The sequence below is a fragment of the Tamandua tetradactyla genome, chromosome 12 (assembly GCF_023851605.1).
Source record: "Tamandua tetradactyla isolate mTamTet1 chromosome 12, mTamTet1.pri, whole genome shotgun sequence".
Taxonomy (NCBI): domain Eukaryota; kingdom Metazoa; phylum Chordata; class Mammalia; order Pilosa; family Myrmecophagidae; genus Tamandua; species Tamandua tetradactyla.
This window is the reverse complement of record NC_135338.1, coordinates 7,500,063-7,519,324: the sequence shown is the minus strand read 5'-3', so window position 1 is coordinate 7,519,324 and position 19,262 is coordinate 7,500,063. Positions and strand designations below refer to the sequence as shown.

Below are 19,262 nucleotides of genomic sequence, written 5' to 3'. Positions count from 1 at the left end.
ACTTTTTAGGCTACATAAATAGAAGCCAATGTAAGTCTACTATAAAGAATCACGGAATCAATGTGCAATGAATAATCTGGTATATATGGCTTAATGCTGCCCGAAATATCTTAATATGTTATGGAGAACTAAATTCACCTTCTGATTCAGTCATATAAAATACCTTCACAGTCTTGCGGACCCAATTCTCTTAACGCCATTTTAAAATCAACTTAGAAAACTTCTTCTGAAAGCAGCTATGAAAACTTTAAGTATATTGGGTCTTTCAATCTTTAAAAGATGTATCGGACACGTAAAATTCAGTCTCTCCTTTATCATTTTAATTCAATCTCAATAATGCTTTATAAGACATATTACTAATTTGATATTTTTCATTAAATGGGCTACTTGACTAAAGTAACAAATTGTGTGTAATCCCGAAACAATTTGGAATAAACACGTGCATGTAATAGTAAGCCTTTCCTTCCCCATGCCATGATCTGAACAGCTACACATAATAAGAGAAAAGCATTATTCCACAGCAGCAAATATGAAGTTTGTCCGTTTGCAACATTCACACAGGTAGAAAGTATAAAGTACAAAATCTAGCCAGCAGATGATTTATCCATATGGGTTTCCTTATTTCTAGATAAAATTCTTTTTCGGAAAATAAAGTTAAAGAACTCATAAGATAATATTATGAGATACATACTTACCTAGAGCTTTTTGTAATAAATACCTGGGAGTGAGTACTTTTTTCAATAATATGTAAATAGGTATCCTCAATTTATCTTACATAACTTAAACACGCAGTTAATTCTTTTACCTTTTCCTGTATTATTTTTCATAATAAAATGCTTAAAAATAGTTCAAATCAAGTTTTCTCAAACTCGACTCTCCCGACATTTCGACTTAGGTAATTGTTTCTTGCGGGTGGCTGTGCTAAGCATTGCAGGAGTTTAGCAGCCTTAGGATCTACTTACTAGAGGCCAGTAGTGTCCCCCCATTTGTGGCTGCCAAAAATGCCCCTAGCATTGCCAAATGTCCCCTGGGGAGGGTTAAAACCATCCTCACTTGAAGACCACTGGTCTAAACGCAGAAGTTATACGTGGCTATAATTTTTATATAAAATACATGTTTTCTTTGCATACTTGGCAACTCATTAAAATTTGAGAGACTTCTTAATTATCACTTTTGAAAAAAACAAATGGAAACATTCCAAGTTAAACAAAGATTAAACTGTCTCTTTTTCTTTCTTTTCTACTTTTTTTTCCATACCTTGAAATGTATTTCCCAATTGTTGATATGCCTCAGATTCATACTCTGAGATGGACGCTGCAGTCTCTAAGAATAACATGGCATCATTCTCCTTGTTGGATTCCGTGAAGGCTCCTGTATTTTGGAACAGGTTTACAACGGACACTTTTATATCTTCCGTGAGACTTGTGGGAGTAAAGGAACCTGGATCAGAGAAGGCGGTTGACCTCTCATCCCCTGGAGCTATGAGCACGTATGAAGGCCCTTCAGCAGCCTTCGTCAAAGTTTCACCCCCTTCCATAGTGTTACGGATTAGATGTGTTGCCTGAGATGTTTCCATTCTCACCTGAGTCTCAGTATTTTCTCCAAGCTTTGGGGCCCTTATCTGGCTTACGCTCTCTAACTTAGTATCATCCCACTCATCATTTGATTCAGAGGCAGGTGGAACAGCTGTACTGACACCAGGTGGGACTTCCCAGGCTCTCAGCAAGCTATCAGTTTCTGGCTCAACACTCGGGGTGTACACGGAGGTTGCAAGCTGGTGCTTCGTGGCAGTAACCTGGGAATTATCAGCTGTCATCTGTGAAGACCTCTCTCTATTGGGCATGAGATTTCCAGGCTCACTGCCTGCTGTTGGCTCATCAGAAGGAAAAGAAGTGGTGCTATGCTCTGTGGCTGTTTCAAGTTTCTCTGTTCTAGGATTGGTGGTTAGCATTTCATCTGTGTTCACAAAGGATGGCCGTGAATGTCCCAGACTAACTTCTTCCTGGTTTCCCGTTGCAGACAGTTGATTATCCAAATATTTCAGAAAACCTTGTGTTGTTTCTGTGGTCCCTTCTCCAACGGGCTGAATGTTGGCGCTATTAAAGGGCTCCTCTTTCTCATCAATAGTCAGAGAAACAGCTGCAGTTACAGTGATTGCTTGCATGGCCTTGGAAAATCTGCTTTCAGGAGACATCCTCTCGGGCTGTCTGGAACCAAATACTTGCTTATCTCCTGGGACAATTGACTCAGTAGGGATGTAAACACCAAAACCATTAGGCTGGGTGAGACTAGCTCCGATAGGGTGGGTTTCTTCATTAACAGGGAATACTTTATTTAATGATGTTTCTGACGGTCCCACTGACACCACCAATGGGTCCTTTGAAACTACCTGTTGGAGCATTAGCTTTGAAGTTACAGAGCTATTTTCTAGGTCTTCTGAGCTTGTCCTCTCAGACTGACCTTCTTCTTTATAAATATCTGATATCTCCCTCCTCTCCACTGTGGGGAAGGCCAGACATTGTGAAGCAAAGTTGAGAAGCAGGAGGCTACAGAAAGCCAGACAAATATGCAGTACAGTTGGTCTGCTCATAGCGGAAGAAAAATGTGCACATAAATTGCCAGAGCTGACAATTCCAGTAATTGAGTCCTGCGGAAAAATAAAGCAGATCAAACTGTCATACATTTTTTTTCTGGAAATAAGCCCCTTTAAATTAAATCATAAGTAAAACAATCTCCTTGATCTCATGCTCAGAGGTGGTAGGTGAGAGAAGGCTGCCCTATTTCTTTGTACCTTTGAGACATGGCTAAACCAGTTCATTTTCCCTACCGGATTTTGCAGCTGATTTAACTTGAAGCTCCCTAGAAAAAGATACAGATTGTTCAAGGACTAAGTTCACTGTTTCTTAAACACCTACTTGAAATAAACTACCCTTGACATCACATTTACAACATTTTCTCCAAATTCCTCTATTATGTATTCAAATGACTAGAAATGTTCAATACAGAACGTAAATCTTACATAGTCATTCAAAAAAATCTCTTGAAGATGATGAATATGCAACTATGTGATGATATTAAGAATTACTGATTATATATGTAGAATGGAATGATATGTTAAAGTTTTTGTTTGTTGTTAATTTTTTTAATTAATAAATAAAACAGGAAAAAAAATTTTAAATCTCTTGAGTGCTTTAAAACTTATTAAATAGCATCCTAAAATATTGAATATCAGTTACATTCAAGAGTTTTAAAAATACATGAACAGATTTCAATTAAAATTTGCCTTTAAAATGCTTAAATCATTTCTATTCTCTGCAACAACTGTAAAAACTGTAGGCAAACCTTTCATGCTTCAAAATTTAAGGATTAGGAAAGGTAAAAAGTTAACCAGTATAAATAAGAGACGTTTTAGAAAAACATTTTAAAGGAATCGAAACATTTTTAAATTAACTATCCTTACTGAATACATATTAAGATGAAGATTTATTGCATTTCTATTTTTAAAAATTCACACACACTCTCATTACAACTGAACCTCCCCCCTCCCCAATTTAAGGATTTTAGTTTTTTTATCTACTTGGTTGAGTGGAGCTTTTTCTGCCTCCTATAATCAAAATTTTTTCAAAGATACTGTCCACCTTTTAGAAAATTAAAGTAGGAATCAAAATTCCAAAATAAAAGCTTCATCTTTATAAAAAGTATACCTTTTCTTCCTTTCATGACTAATTAAACTATCTGGATTTAGCATGTGAAGAACATACGTAACATACAGAAATTTGTATTTTCATAGGGCCTTAGAGTTTCACAGGGCCATAGCCTTATTTCCACAGGGTTTTGAACTCCATAAAGGAGTTCAAAGCTTCCATGTTATCCCATTTAGTTCTATAGGTCCTTCTGAGATGAAGAAAAGATCCAGTTCTTAGGGCATGGTCTCAATGGCTGAAGATAAAAAGAAGGCTGAATTTTTCTCCATGAGAAAAGAGAAATCCATGGAATCAGAGCTGAGGTCTCCTGCCAAGTACTAACCACCAGCACCATAGGAACGACTCATCGGAACACAGCTCTCCTGACCTGGCCAAGCCATCATATGACTGCAGCCTGGAATGACATCCTGACTGCAACCTCTTGAGAGACCCCGTCACACCCACTCAGCTGAGCTACTTCCAAATTCTTGACATGCAGAAATGGTATGTGTCATGGTCAGGTTCATGTGTCAACTTGGTCAAGTGGTGGTACCTGTTTGTCTGGTTGGGCAAGTGCTGGCATGTCTGTTGCGATGAGGACGTTTCATAGAATTAAATCATGACCAGGTCAGCTGCATCCACAGCTGATTCCATTTGTAATCAACCAAAGGGGAGTGTCTTCTGCTATGAGTGATGCTTAATCTAATCAGTGGAAGTCTTTTAAGGAGGATTCAGAAGAGAAAGGCTCTCTGCCTGCTTCAGTTGGCGAGCCTCTCCTGTGGAGTTTGTCCAGACCCTCCATCAGAACCATTGGCTTCACAGCCTGCCCTGTGGATTTTGGACTCTGCGTTCCCGCAGTCACGTGAGACGCTTTTATAAATTTTGTATTTGCGAGTGTTTCCTGTTGATTCTGTTTCTCTAGAGAACCCTAACTAATACAGTATGAAATAACAATCGCATTATTCTTATTAAGTCACTAAAGTTTGGGGGTGATTTGTTACTCAGAACTCTTGGGCTTCTAGTAATTTGGGGGAATGCAGGAATGGAATGATGTCATGAAGTATCATGGTGCCATGTGTGAAAAAGGAACAGCACAGCAGGGATTATAAATTTAGCAGCAGGAGAAAAATGAAAGCAGAAGTAACTAGGAGAAAAATAAGCTTCCCAAGAATCCTCAGGGATGGCAAAGGGAGGGCTAAATATTCTTCTATGTTGGATAAGGCTTTGCAACAATTTTATTTAAATATTAAATTACATACAGGTAGCTATCACCATTTAAAAGGGAGAGGATATGGTAAAGATATTTGAAAGAGAAGGAATAATAGGTGCTAAGGTATGCCAACCATTTGAACACTAGTTAGATGATCCATAATGCATCCCAATTCATAACCAGGTAACAGATCACTCTATTCGGCCTGCTGCTTCTATTTTCCTTCCTTAAAAGGAAAACATAGTGCTGTAAAGTGAGAGTGTCCACAGCTGATGAAACTGCACCTGTGGATTTCTGTACCAAAACAAGGTGAACTATGGAACTGCATCTATATAATCCAAGATATGAAAAAGCTATAGAAGCCTGTGGTTCATTTCCAATCAGATAGTCGTCCTTTTATTTTTCCCATTGAATGAAATCTTACTGAACACCCTAGAAGATTGAAAGTGTGGTCTAAAAATCCTGATCTACACAATCCCATGCTTCCGGATAAAATGCCAGAAAAACTCATAAGTGGCAGTGGAGCGCAGAAGAACAGACGAGCACCGAGAAAATGATTCCTGAATCGTAGCCTTAGTGATATCAAAACTCACCATCGGATTCTGGGCAGATGAATGAATGCATGCATCACACTTGATTTATACGCTCTGAAATCATGTGAAGCAAGAAAAAATTTTATGGACAAAACAAATTTAGGGGAGAGAGAAAAAAAAGGAATGATTTAAAATAGTACCCTTGCCTTTCCAAAACAGAATTTCCTTTCAATATTTGGTTTTTACCTAATTCTTAAATTTTAGAGTTTTTGTGTGAAGGGAATTCTGCCAGTGTTCTAACAGGCTTTCCTTCTGTGGTTAAGTGCCAACCACCTGCTTTCTAAATCCAATTATGACAGAAAAAGAGGAGGTGAACTGAAAGCCTTTTCTATGTGTGTGTGTTGCTGTCATATGCATCTCCTCCCCACTATTCAAAAAAAAAAATGACACCTGAACTTTAAGAGAAGCAAACAGATCACCTGTAGGAATGGTAGCAAGGAAGAAATCTGCAACTCAGGGAAACTGGGAGATGACCTTCAAGTTCTATACCTTTCTCCATCTTTCAAAGCACGATACAAGTTTCATATAGCCACTCTGATGAGTTTGTTATCCCACACTGGGAGTTGCATGAAGTTAGAGAATAAATTTTAAAAGAGTGACCATTGTCAAAGGGCATACTGGGTTCATGAACTGGAAGACTAATGAGAGTTAAGATGTCAATTCTACCCGAGTTGATTTATAGGTTCAGTGCAAAACCAGTTAAACTCCCAACAACTTACTTTGCAGAAATAGAAAAACCAATAATAACCAAATTTATTTGGAAGGCCAGGGGGCCTAAATAGCTAAAAATATCATGGGAAAGAAAAATGAAGTGATGTCTCACATTATCTGACCTCAAAGCATATTATGAAGCTACAGTCATCAAAACAGCATGGTACTCAAGGACACAAATGGACACTTATACACCAATGTTTATAGCCGCATTATTTACTATTGCCAAGAGATGGAAAGAGCCCAAATGTCCATTAACAGATGAGTGGCTAAACAAGCTGTGGTATGTACATACAATGGAATATTATGCAACTGTAAGACAGAATAAAGTCATGAAGCATGTAACAATGTGGATGGACCTTGAGGACATTATGCTGAGCGAGATCGGCCAGAAACAAAAGGAAAAATACTGTCTGGTCTCACTGATATGAACTAATATTAATGAATGAACTTGGAGAATTTCAGTTAAGAACAGAGATCATCAGGAGATAGAAATAGGGTAGAGATTGGGTAATTGGAGCTGAAGGGATATGATGGAATTTAATCTTGTTCTCCCTTAATGGTATGGTATTGACATGGTAATTAAAAATATATTGAGGGTGGGCAATGGTGGCTCAGTGGCAGAGTTCTTGCTTGCTGTGCCAGAGACCCGGGTTCGATTCCCAGTGCCTACCCATGGCAAAAAAAAAAATACGAAATAATTATTGAATATATAGCTTTTATATATAAAATTGTAATAACAATGTAAAGAACTCTTGGTCTGTTCAAATTCTCAACGGTTATAGCTTCACCACATTTACTCCTTGTCATGGTCAAGTTCATGTGTCAACTTGGCCAAGTGGTGGTGCCCACTTGTCTGGTCAGACAAGTGCTGGCCTGTCTGTTGCTATAAGGACATTTCATGGACTTAAAGCATGACCACACTGGTGGCATAATAATTGAGTGGGACAATATGTGGGACAAATGCACCTATTGCAAACTATGGGTTATAGTTAACAGTAGTATTTTAATATTCTACCATTAATAGTAACAAAAGTACCACACCAATGCTAAGAGTCGATAATAAGGGCTATGGAAATTTTTTTGATTAATGAAAGTGTTCTAAAATTGATTGTGGTGATGAATGGACAACTATGCTGTGTTACTCTGAGCTATTCATTGTATACTTGAGATGGATTTTGTGGTGTGGTAATATATCTCAATAAATCTGCTAATCATCATCAAAAAAATACATCAAGCTGTACATTTAAATGCACTTTACAGTTTGTTATACTTCAACTAAAAATAAAATAAAATCAGCTATTTCTCTCTCTGCAAAAAAAGCAAACAAAAAAAAAACAGCACAGTACTGGCATAAAGATAGATATGCTGACCAATGGAACCGAATTGATTAATTCTGAATTAATTCATTCAGAAATAGACCCTCTCATTTATGAACAATTGATCTTTGATAAGGTGGTTAAGCTAACCCACCTGGAACAGAACAGCGTCTTCAATAAATGGTGCTTGGAGAGCTGGATATCCATAGCCAAAAGATAGAAAGAGAACAAATATCTCACACCTTATACAAAATTTAACATAGGATGGATCAAAGACCTAAACATTAGAGCTAAGACCATAAAACTTTTAGAAGAAAATGTAGGGAAATAACTTGTAAATCTCGTAATAGTAGGCAGTTTCCTAGACCTTATATCCAAAGCACGAGCATTGAAAAAAGAAATAGATAAATGGGATCTCCTCAAAATTAAACATTTTTGTGCAAAGAACTTTGTTAGGAAAGTAAAAAGACAGCCTACACAATGGGAGACAATATTTGGAAACCACATATCACATAAGGGTTTAGTATCCAGAATATATAAAGAGATTGTTCAACTCAACAACAAAAAAACAAACAGCCCAATTTGAAAAATGGGCAAAAGACATAAACAGACTCTTTTCAGAAGAAGAAATACAAATGGCTAAAAGACACATGAACTGCACAGGCTATTAGGGAAATGTAAATAAAAACAACAATGAGATATCATCTCACACTCACTAGAATGGTCATTTTCCAAAACAAACAAACAAACAAACAGAAAATGACAAGTGCTGGAGAGAATACGGAGAAAGCAGCACATTTACGTACCGTTGATGGGAATGCAAAATGGTACAAATGCTCTGGAAGGCAGTTTGGTGATTCCTCAGGAAGCTAAGTATAGAATTGCCATATGATCCAGCAATCCCATTATGAGATGTGTATTCAGAGGAACTGAAGGTAAAGAAACAAACAGACGTTTGCACACCAATGTTTATAGCAGCTTTATTTACAATTGCCAAGAGATGGAAACAGCCCAAATGTCCATCAATGGATGAGTGGCTAAACAAGCTGTGGTCTATACATACGATGGACTATTAGGCAGGTGCAAGACAGGATACATTCATGAAGCATTAACAATGTAGATGGACTTTGAGGATTTTATGCTGAGTGAAATTAGCCAGAAACACAAGAACAAATACTGTATGGTCTCACTAATAGGAACTAACATTAATGAGTGAACTTTGAGAGTTAAAGTTAAGAACACAGGTTATCAGGAGATAGAAAGAGGGTAGAGATTGGGTATTCGGTGCTGAAGGAATACAGATTGTGCAACAGGATTGACTGTAAAAATTCAGAAATAGCACAATACTACCTGATGGTAGCACAATAATGCAAGTACACTGAATGAAGCTGAATGTATGGCTGAGGGAGAAGGGCTGCAGGCACATATGAAACCAGAAGGAAAAATACAAGATAACGACTGAGACAGTATAACTTAGGAATGCCTAGAGTGGACAATGATAATGATTAAATGTACAAATAAAAAAAGTTTTTGCATGAGGGAGAACAAATGAATGTCAATAATGCAGGGTGTTGAAAACAGATGGCATATGGGAAAAAGTACAATCAATGCATGCGACCGTCTGCAGTCAACAGTAACACTGTACTGTGCTTCCACTGAAGGTCACAAAGGCTTTAGGTGCACATTAAATGTCAAAAGGCAGGGGGGATGGGGAAGAGAGATGAATCCTTTGTGAAAGAAAAAGAAATGTCTTCAGACAGATTATGGTGGTGAAGCCATGTCTATACACTTAGGTTGGACTGTATGATGCGTGAATAAAACTGTTTAAAATGAGCAGAGAGACAACAAATTCCAGAAGGATTTGAACAGGGAATAAAAAGTATTTGTAAAGTCCCCTTGAGGAATGGTGAGAAAGGGGGAAAATTCAACTTCCCCAAGCGCAGAATTCTTGATATTCTCACAAGCAGTGGGTACAACCAAAGCAATAGGCTGAGTCCCCAATCTTGGGGTTTGTTCAAATGAAACTTAACCCTGCAAAGGACAGGCAAAGCCTACTTAAAATTAGGCCTAAGAGTCACCCCCAAGAGAACCTCTTTTGTTGCTCAGATGTGGCCTCTCTTAGGCAACATGACAAGCAAACTCATTGCCCTCCCCTTTTCTATGTGGGACATGACTCCCAGGGGTATAGACCTTCCTGGCAACGTGGGACAGAAAACCTAGAATGAGCTGGGACTCAGCACCAAGGGATTGAGAAAACCTTCTTGACCTTTTAAAAGGGGGAAGAGAGAAATGAGACAAAATAAAGCGTCAATGGCTGAGAGATTCCAAACAGAGTTGAGAGGTTATTCTGGAGGTTATTCTTATGCATTAAATAGATATCACCTTTTTTATTTAAGGTGTAATAGAGAGGCTGGAGGGTACTGCCTGAAAATGTAGAGCTGTGCTCCAATAGCCATGTTTCTTGAAGATGATTGTATAATGATATAGCTTTCGCTATGTGACTGTGTGATTGTGAAAACCTTGTGTCTGATGCTTCTTTTGTCTACCTTATGGACAGATGAGTAAAACATATGGATTAAAAATAAATAAATAATAGGGGGAACAATGTTAAAATAAATTTAGTAGATTGAAATGCTAGTGATCAATGAAAGGGAGAGGTAAAGGGTATGGTATATATGAACTTTTTTTCTGTTTTCTTTTTATTTCTTTTTCTGAATTGATGCCACTGTTCTAAGAAATTATCATGATGATGAATATACAACTATGTGATAAAAAAGAATGTTTATATTGTATGTTGATTGGTTTTATTAATAAAAATTTTAAAAATGAACAGAGAAATAAGTGCTACAGAAAACGCAGAGAAAGAGATGCACCTATTCACTGTCAGTAGGGACTGAGGGGTACAGTCCTTGGAGGGCAGTGTGGTGGTTCTACAGGAGGCTAGGGGTAGGGTTGCCATATGATCCTGAAATCCAGTTGGTCAGTTTATACATGGAGGAACTGAGTACGGGGACAAGAATGGACATTTGCACACTGGTGTCTATGGCGGCAGTGGTCACGATCCACAATGGATGGAGGCGGCCTAAGGGTACAATGACTGAGGAATGAAAGAGGAACTGTGGTGTATACATACAGCAGACTACTGAGAGGCCACAAGAAGGAATGAAGTTGTGAGGCATGAAACGAGGTGAATGAAACTTGACGATTGTACATTGAGCGAAATGTCAGAAACAGAGAGACAAATATCATCACGCCTCATCATTTAAACTAACTATGATATAAAAACTTGGTGAACTGAAGTCAAGAGCATGGGTTATCAGGTTGGGACCTATTGCAAAGGGTCCTAGATTTAAGCTCTTAACAGCAGTCACATGTATTCACGAGTTGTAACTGTTATTTCTAAATTCTGAGATACTGAACTGTTTGTTTATAACCTGGTCATTCCCAGAAACTTCGGGTGTTTATGTTAAGCTATGAAAGTCAGCAGTACCCCATATTAGGAACTGTTTAAAAAGTTGAAAAAAGGGATCTGACTTTGAGTAGAGAAATGAATGAAGCTGATCTAGATAGGAATAAGGTAAATCAAAATATTGGGTAAAGGATGACATCGCCCATATTTTATAACTTCAACTTCTGTGTGAAAACAAAGGGAGAGATGTTTATTTGGTACACAATTTATATTTTGGGTAGTGCATTCCCTAATTTAACTTTAATGACCAGTTTAGTTGAACATTGTAAGTACATGGAATCTTGAAAAGGGCATGCAATTGTGTTGGTTTGCCCAAGTTAGTATCATGCTCCAATATATCCCAGAGTAATTTGGGCAGTGAATAAAGTATTTGCAAAGTTCCCTCAGGCATTGGGGGAAAAGGAGGACATATTCAATTTCCCCATTTGGAGAATTTCTGATATTCTCACAAGCACTGGGGACAACCAAATCAATAGGCCGAGCCCTGCATCTTGTGTTTCACCCCTGTGGGACTTATTACTGCAAAGGCTAGGTTGAGCCTACTTAAAATTGGGCCTAAGTGTCACCCCCAGAGAGCCTCTTTTGTTGCCCAGATGTTGCCTCTCTCTCTGAGCCAACTCAGCAGGTAAACTCACTGCCTTCCCCAGGGTGTAAATCTCCCTGGCAATGTGGGACAGAAAGCTTGGGATAAGTCAGGACCTGGCATCAAGAGATTGAGAAGTCTTGACTGAAAGGGGGAAGACAGAAATGACACAAAATAAAGTTTCAGTGGCTCAGAGATTTCAAACAGAGGAGGTTATTCCTATGCATTATATAGATGTCCCTTTTTAGTTTACGGTGTATTAGAGTGGCTAGAGGGAAGTGCCTGAAACCGTTGAGCTATGTTCCAAGTAGCCTTGATTCCTGAAGATGATTGTGTACAATATGGCTTTTACAATGTGGTTGTGTGATTGTGAAAACCTTGTGTCTGATGCTTCTTTTTATCTAGGTTATGGACAGATGAGTAAAAAAATTTGGATGGAGAATGAACAAATAATAGGGGGGACAAAGGTTAAAATAAATTGGGTCGATAGAAATACTAGTGGGTCAGTGACAAGGAGGGGAAAGGTGTATGGTATATATGAATTTTTTCTTTTAATTTCTTTTTCTGGAGTGAAGCAAATGTTCTGAAAAATGATCATAGTGGTGTATACACAACTATGTGATGATGTTGTGAGCTATTGATTGTAGACTGTAAAAAAAAAAGTAGGTACTGTGATGGTGGCTCAGTGGCAGAATTCTCTCCTGCCATGCCAGAGACCCAGGTTTGATTCCTGGTGCCTGCCCATGCAAAAATAAATAAATAAATAAATAAATAAATCACCATTGTCAAGTCCATGACAGTATTTCTAAACCTACAAAACTATCTGCAACATATTTTGAAGGCTATAGGCCTTTTCTATTTTCTTCACCATTGTATCTCCTACCTGGCAAAGTGTCTAGTACAGAGGAGATAATAAACATTTGCTGAACAAACAAACGTCTATAGCCTACTTTGCCTGGGAGCCTGCAGGAGGAAAGTGGAAGTAGTGGAGATTCCATTGCTCATTAGAATTCTGCATCTTAGTAATTATCTCAAATTAGATCAATCATAATAATATTTAGCAAACAAAAAGAACATTTCTGGTTTTTCTCACATTATGTCCTTGGATGCTGCCTTGTTTTCACTATATCCTTCAGCGCAAATAAATTCAGATAAATAAGCTCTAGTCAAATTACTAACTAATAATGGGTATTAACCTTCTAATAGCTTTAAAAACATCCTCTCCCAAGTAAGTCAGTAGCACTTTGTCTGTCATTCCTTATCACGGTATCCTAACAGCACTGCAGTCCTCCAAACAATTTACTACATTTCTGCCACCAGTGGGCAGATAAGTTCTCTGTCAAATGTTATCTTTGACAATCTTAAATAGAAATAGTCCAGAATCGGTTTCTTTGTGAAACCTAGACAAGTTTCAAAGACAAGTGGAAATCAACACGCATAAAATCACAATCTTAGCCATCTTGTTAGGCTTAATCTTATTTTTAAAACTCTTGGTCCACATTTTTCCAACTCAAATGTACATTACTCTTCCAGTGTGTTTCTAAACTGAAGACGCAAAAGAGACACAAAGCTACCATTTTCAAAATAAATCACATTTCTTGTAATAACATAGAAGAAATGTGAGCATTTGCACTGAGTTCTCAAGACCCAGGGGGACCACAGAGTATGTGTCAATGACCTGATGACGATCTTCCTTACACTTTCCTTTTCTCAGTATAAAAACAAACACTGTATTTGTATATATGTTATACTATACAATAAAAAAATTAAAAACAAACAAAACACTGTAACAAGCCCAGGTGGGAGTGGAAAGAAGTAAGCTATTTAATCTTAGATTTCCATTGTCACTGGAAGTTTCCATTTGATGCACCTCAAATACTAAACCATCTTCATCTAATTGACTTCCTTCATGCTCAAAGCACTATCTCTCAGGCTTAAGCTTTGGCATCATCTTGAACTCAATTTCTGTGGATCCTTCTCTCATAATATTTCTTGGAATTTTCTCTTCTTGTCACTTCAATGTATTGTTACTATTTTAATGACCTCTTATTAAAAGAGATTCTCTCTCCTCCAATCTCTCTTATACAATCCAGATAGTTTATTCTTAAGAAAAAAAAAAAAACAATGATCATCATTAAACAAAATGGCTACCATTTGGGGGATGTTATGGGCTCAGGGTTATAAGTGCTTTATGGAAATTATCTTACTTAACCCTTACAACAACTCAGTGAATACCGCCATTGCTTAAGTTGAGAAAACTCATAAGCTTATAGGCAAGTTAACTTGCCTGCATGGCAGTGTCTGTTTTTGAACTTAATTGTGTCAGACATCCAGGGCCTTTGCCGCTACAACTCTCTGCTTTCCCAAAATATGCCAAATGTCCCCAAACATACAATTTCCAAATTTCGTATCTATAATGCAACCCACACACCACTAGTGGAAAATACAAAGAACCATCACCATCAGGCCATATTGCCCTTTTCTGTGCCGTACTCACTTCAGGTTTCAAGGTTTTGCTCAAGCTACCACACTAGTCATGAACGTATCTTTCTCTTCCCTTTCCCAGCTACCCAAACCCTGGTTCCCAGGTCACATCCCATTTACTGACTGCTGTCACCAAAAATGCTTTCCCGTTCTTTTTCCCCACTTCTCCCAGCTTCTCTGGCACAAGTCCCATGTGTATAAATCTTGGCACCTCAGAAAAGATTATATTTCTTGCACACAAAAATGGGTGTTTAAGCATCCATTGTTTGCTATTTAATTGCTATTAACGGTAGACACGTGGAGGAAGCACTCAACAAATATTTGCTGATGTGAATATAAATAACTATTGAAGAAGATGAGGAAGAATGTTCAGTGTCTCCATTTTGTATTGTAGTATTTTCAATGACATTTCACGGTCTATCCATATCTATCTTTGGAGGGGGGCGTGGGGGGTACATGGCCCGGGAATCGAACCCGGGTCTCCCGCATGAAAGGCAGGCACTCTAACCACCGAACTACCCGTGCATCCAATCCATGTCTAATTTCATGTATTGTCAGCACCCAGCCAATTTAGGCCACTTAATCAATGTGCCATTTTAATGATATTAATAGCTTCTGTATTCTCATTTTTTGTATATTTTAGATTTTTCAGAGATTATTTCGCACACAAAAAATAGATCAACAGTAGCAGATATCAAGTCTCAGAATTTCAGGTCATCTTGCTTCCCAGTTACCATCGCACCTCCTCAAATCCAATTAATGATTCTTTGGTTGGTGAGGGAAAAAGGCAACTCTTTTTCCTTGTTTGTTTGCATCTTAATCTTCCTTCCATTTTGTGATTTTCATGATCCTCGGTGATTAATCTGGCATTGTCTTATCTTTTCTTTCTTTTTTTTTTTTTTAACACTTAAGGCTTTCATTGTCAAGACTCATTTGTTTAAAGCTGAATTTATCAGGACTCTGACCCCATTAACTCTTCAGTCACACATAGCATCATGGTGCCACACTTTGGCTTCACTGTGCTTGCGACCACTGTCACTGACCTGTCCTGCTGATGCTAAGATCTGGCTCCAGTCACCTCTCACCATAATTTAAGTAGCCAGAATGATAGATGATCCCTTCATCAGCGTGTTCCACCAAAGTGGTAGGAGGGAGAATGGAGGAACCACAAACAGAAACATGGTCCCCAGGAGGAAAAAGGCATTAGTGTTGACAGTAAAGAGGGTAAGTAGGCTGGGGTCAAGACGGTCACTCTGGCAACCAGCAGCGGGGTCCTTTATCATCCCTGCAGACCACACCAGGCTCTACATGTTGAGGCTACAAGCTTCACTCTCCAGCAGGTAGCAACACAGACAGATGAAGATGCCCTTGCTTATCACCTCTAGCTTATCAACCTAGTCCTGGGAAAGGAACATGGACTTGAAGATTTTAAAACCGCCTTCACGTTCCAATTCTACTATGGGCAAATCACTGAAATTCAAGTTTTCTGACTGCAAAATGGAGATAATACTCATTCTATTTTCTTCAAAGCGTGGAGGAGAGATTTTAAAAAGTGATAACAGACATGAAAACAGTTTGAAAATTACATTTTAAATGAATCACACATGTAAGTAGTAGGGAAAACTGTGAGTGTAAAGGAGGGTATATGGGAACTCTACTCTGTGCCTGATTTTTCTGTAAACCTATAACTTGTCATATAATCATGCACTATAAGACGTATTAGTATGGTACCGACATATGTTCTCCTCAAACCACAACGAACTGGTGAGCAGTGTGAAGCTTCTATAACATGTCACATGGAATAGCTCCCCTGTCTCATTTCAGCTTTTCAGGTAGAGAGAGTGATGTGGGAATGTCCTAATCCCTGCAGAATCCTGCTCTGATTAATCTTGTCTATCCATCACACAGTTCTTTTCAATGACCCAATTTAATACTTCATTTTTCTTATTTATGGCTCACAAATCTCATTTGCATGACAATATCTGTAAGTATTAGTTGGCATTTCAAGGGACAGTAATCCACAAGTAGCTATTTCAAAGGGTAAACAGTATCAGATATTTCAAGCTAAAACCGGATTTAGATACTTTTCTTATAATCACCAAATAAACACGATATAGAAAAACAGGACTGACCACACATCTTAATTAGGGAATAAGTTTTCATTTTACAGCGATTAAGCCCAGCTTCCCTCTAAACAACAAGCCTTCCTAGTTGGGAATAAGCAAAATTCAATGAACAACAACAAAAAGATCAATGAACAAAAACACAATTCAAACCACAACTTTTCAGGCACACATTTACTGAATACTGTAAAATTTAAGTATACATGTATTTGAAGACTAGAAAATTTCCTTAAGTTCTTTGTCTTCATCTTGATTTTATACTAGCACCAAACTATCTCTAAAATACCAGATTATGTTATTATAAAGATCTAGAAAGGAACACTGGAATACACGGTCAGAAGCCTTCTATGAAAACAAGACAAATCCACGTCTCCCTAAGTGGCTCTGTTGCTGTAGCTACCTTAGAGACCACAGTGACTTGGGATTTTTGTGATCACAATCAAGTCTGTTGCACAAGACTTTGGTTCATTATTATGACAAATATAACAAACTCCACCTTATTTATAATCGGAAGTCACACTGCCCTTAACTCAGTACTGTGTGTGTAAAAGTAACAATGCTCTGATACCCTGAAACCCCACTTGGGTTTCCAGTTTCAGTAGATGCTACGGCAGCATTCTGCTGGCCAGAGCGTGGAGGTTGGTCAGACTCTTAAGTTGAATCCTTCTAGCTCAGCAATATCACTTGTAAAATATATACAGAAAGGAGGGTGGCACGCAAATTCTGAAACGAGAGCAGAGATCCTCTATGGACAACTTTGCGAACAACCCCCTCCCGTCTTCCCCCAAGTTCCAAACTAAAACTTCCCAAGAAAGAGGACAGTCCATTTTAAGCAACCACTCTCCTCTCTTCCACAACAAATTTACACTGAAATTAGAAACCGGTTTCCCGTGACAGCCTCGGGATCAGCTTAGGGAGGCAAAAATTTCTCGGCAGGGAGCATCCAAAATATGTGGCACCTCCTATAGTTTGTCAGTCCCAGCTGCTTTCTCCCAGTCAGGTCTCTGCATGTTTGAAACCTACACAGGTCGGTGCTGTCAGTGACCAGGGCGCACAGGCGGCATCCGGGCGCCTCCGGACAGTGCCTCTCAACCATTCTGGAGTCTCAGACAGACAACCTCACCTCCCCCGGCTCTAACCCGGAGGCCTTCTTTCTAAAGTCACCTTTCCAAGGAGCAGAAACCAGCCGTGTCCTGGGGGGATGGGTCAGGGTCTCAGCAAGGAGGCTCCGTGACATCTCTACCCTAAGCATTCAACTGTTTTCTGCCAAGTCAAAGAACACATCCCGGTGGCCACCGCCACCCCCACTCGCTCCTCGGCCGCCGGGCGCTGAGTGGCATCGGGGACACTGCGATCGATGGTGCAAAAAAGCCAACCGTGGTCTTCCGTAACTTCTCTATCACAGCTGAGGAGCTGGAGAGCGGAGAGACGGAAAGAAAGAAAAGCCCACACAAAAGGCAGCCTGCCCCGCAAGCTCCACCAGCACAAAGGCCCGCTCGCTGGTGCAGAGCCGGGAGACCGGACTGGAGCGAGGAGCGCGACGAGTCCACCCAAGGCCTGCGCGCCCCGCGCCCCGCGCGCCCACAGCTGCCCCAGTGCGCCCGGCGCTCGGGCGCTGCATTTCGGCGGGGACGCAGGGCGCACGCCTAGCGCACCCGGGGCGGCCACGGCTCCCGGGGCGACCCTGAGCCGCCGGGGGCTGCGGCTCCTGTCCCCGCCCCGGCGCTCGGTCCGCGGCAGCGGCCACTCACGGGGCACAGCCCGGGCCTGTCCTCACCTGGGCAGCTTCAGGCGAGCGGCGCGCGGAGGGAAGTGGCAGCGCCGGCGCTCGGCATCCCCGCGGCGGACCCAGAGGCGGCGGCGGCGGCGGCGGCGGCAGCTGCTGTCTGGGCCGTCTGGGGCGCCGGGGGGGAGGGCGTTTCGTTTTGTTGCTTATTCATAAGGCCGCGCGGCCACGGCTAGGGATTGGGCGGCCAGGATGGTGTGCCCGCCCCGACTCCGCTGGCACTGACACACGAGGCCTGCGCCCCACGCCCCTAGGGGCCCGCTTCCCCGCTTCCGCTCCCGCGCTGGGACAAAACTGCGGGGTCGGGTCCTCCTCGGGTCCTCCACCCCGGGGGCCCCACCTTGTAACCTGGGCTAGTACGGCAGCTGCCCTTCCATACCTGCGGAGAAGAGACCGCGGGCACCGTTTTCGCAGGAGAACCCGGAATTTCTCTGGTTCTTGGTTAAGACAAAAGGCGCAGGTCCAAGGCTGCAGGATGGTCCTGGCGCTCCGGCTTCTCAGATAGAGGTATGTCCCTATATAAAACCCTGTAAAGTAAGCCCTGGATGGAGTATTCCCTTCTCAGTCACTCAGAGAAGTTAAACATAAAGTGCTAATAATAGGAAGCACAATTTATTGAACAGTTACTTGTGCCGGACACAATGCTTGGTACCTCACTGCTTTCTTTACCTGCTTTCTCTGCACAATGCCCCTGCACAATCAGAGGAGGAAACTGAGGCTGAGAGGCTGCATAACTTGCTCAAAGTCTTGTGGCTAGGGCCTCTCTCATGCCCTGTTTCCTTTTTCTATTACTCCTGATTATGGGTGGAAAGAGATGTCAGGAATCTCAGGTCTATTCTAGAATATCCTCCACATCACTTTATGTTTGCAACCTACTTTTCATATGCATTATCTCTTGTAATATTTAACTCCCTTTTTTTATGATTGCTGCCTTGGCTGTGTTTTGTGGTTGGTTGTAAATACCTCAAGGTCAGAGCAAGATCTTGTTGGCCTTTGACCCCTATACCTAACACAAAGTGCTGATACTCATTGGTATCTTATCTATTTCACTTTCCTTTGGAAGATAGCAACACATAGTTCAATTGAAGTTGTAAGACTTTTTTCTTACGTGTGTTCAATACATTGTATTGTGACCAGGTCTTCTACCTAGATTCAATACCTACCAGGTAATAACACACACCCAGCTGGTGTTGCAACATTTTCTTATTTTCAGTTGTTTGAAACTTAGACCACTTTCTCATTAAAACAATGCCATATGGTATGGTTCGTTTTCCAGCTAGCTCACAAATGTCTACTTGACC

The 19,262-nt window shown here is 40.3% G+C and overlaps 1 protein-coding gene across 4 annotated transcripts in view; it reads right to left on the bottom strand.

Annotated features, from left to right (window-relative positions):
- The window catches only part of ARMH4 (armadillo like helical domain containing 4), a 170,491-nt gene extending 152,450 nt beyond the window's left edge, over positions 1 to 18,041 (bottom strand). For 3 of the 4 annotated variants that reach the window (XM_077122528.1, XM_077122531.1, XM_077122532.1), the window contains exon 1: positions 1,258 to 2,647. In XM_077122528.1, coding sequence (XP_076978643.1) covers positions 1,258 to 2,590 — 1,333 coding nt within the window. In that variant the 5' untranslated portion in view covers positions 2,591 to 2,647. Of the gene's footprint in view, positions 1 to 1,257; positions 2,648 to 17,952 lie in introns of those variants that run through there. The other variant, XM_077122530.1, reaches the window with a different exon arrangement.
- Between the last annotated feature and the right edge of the window lie 1,221 nt (positions 18,042 to 19,262).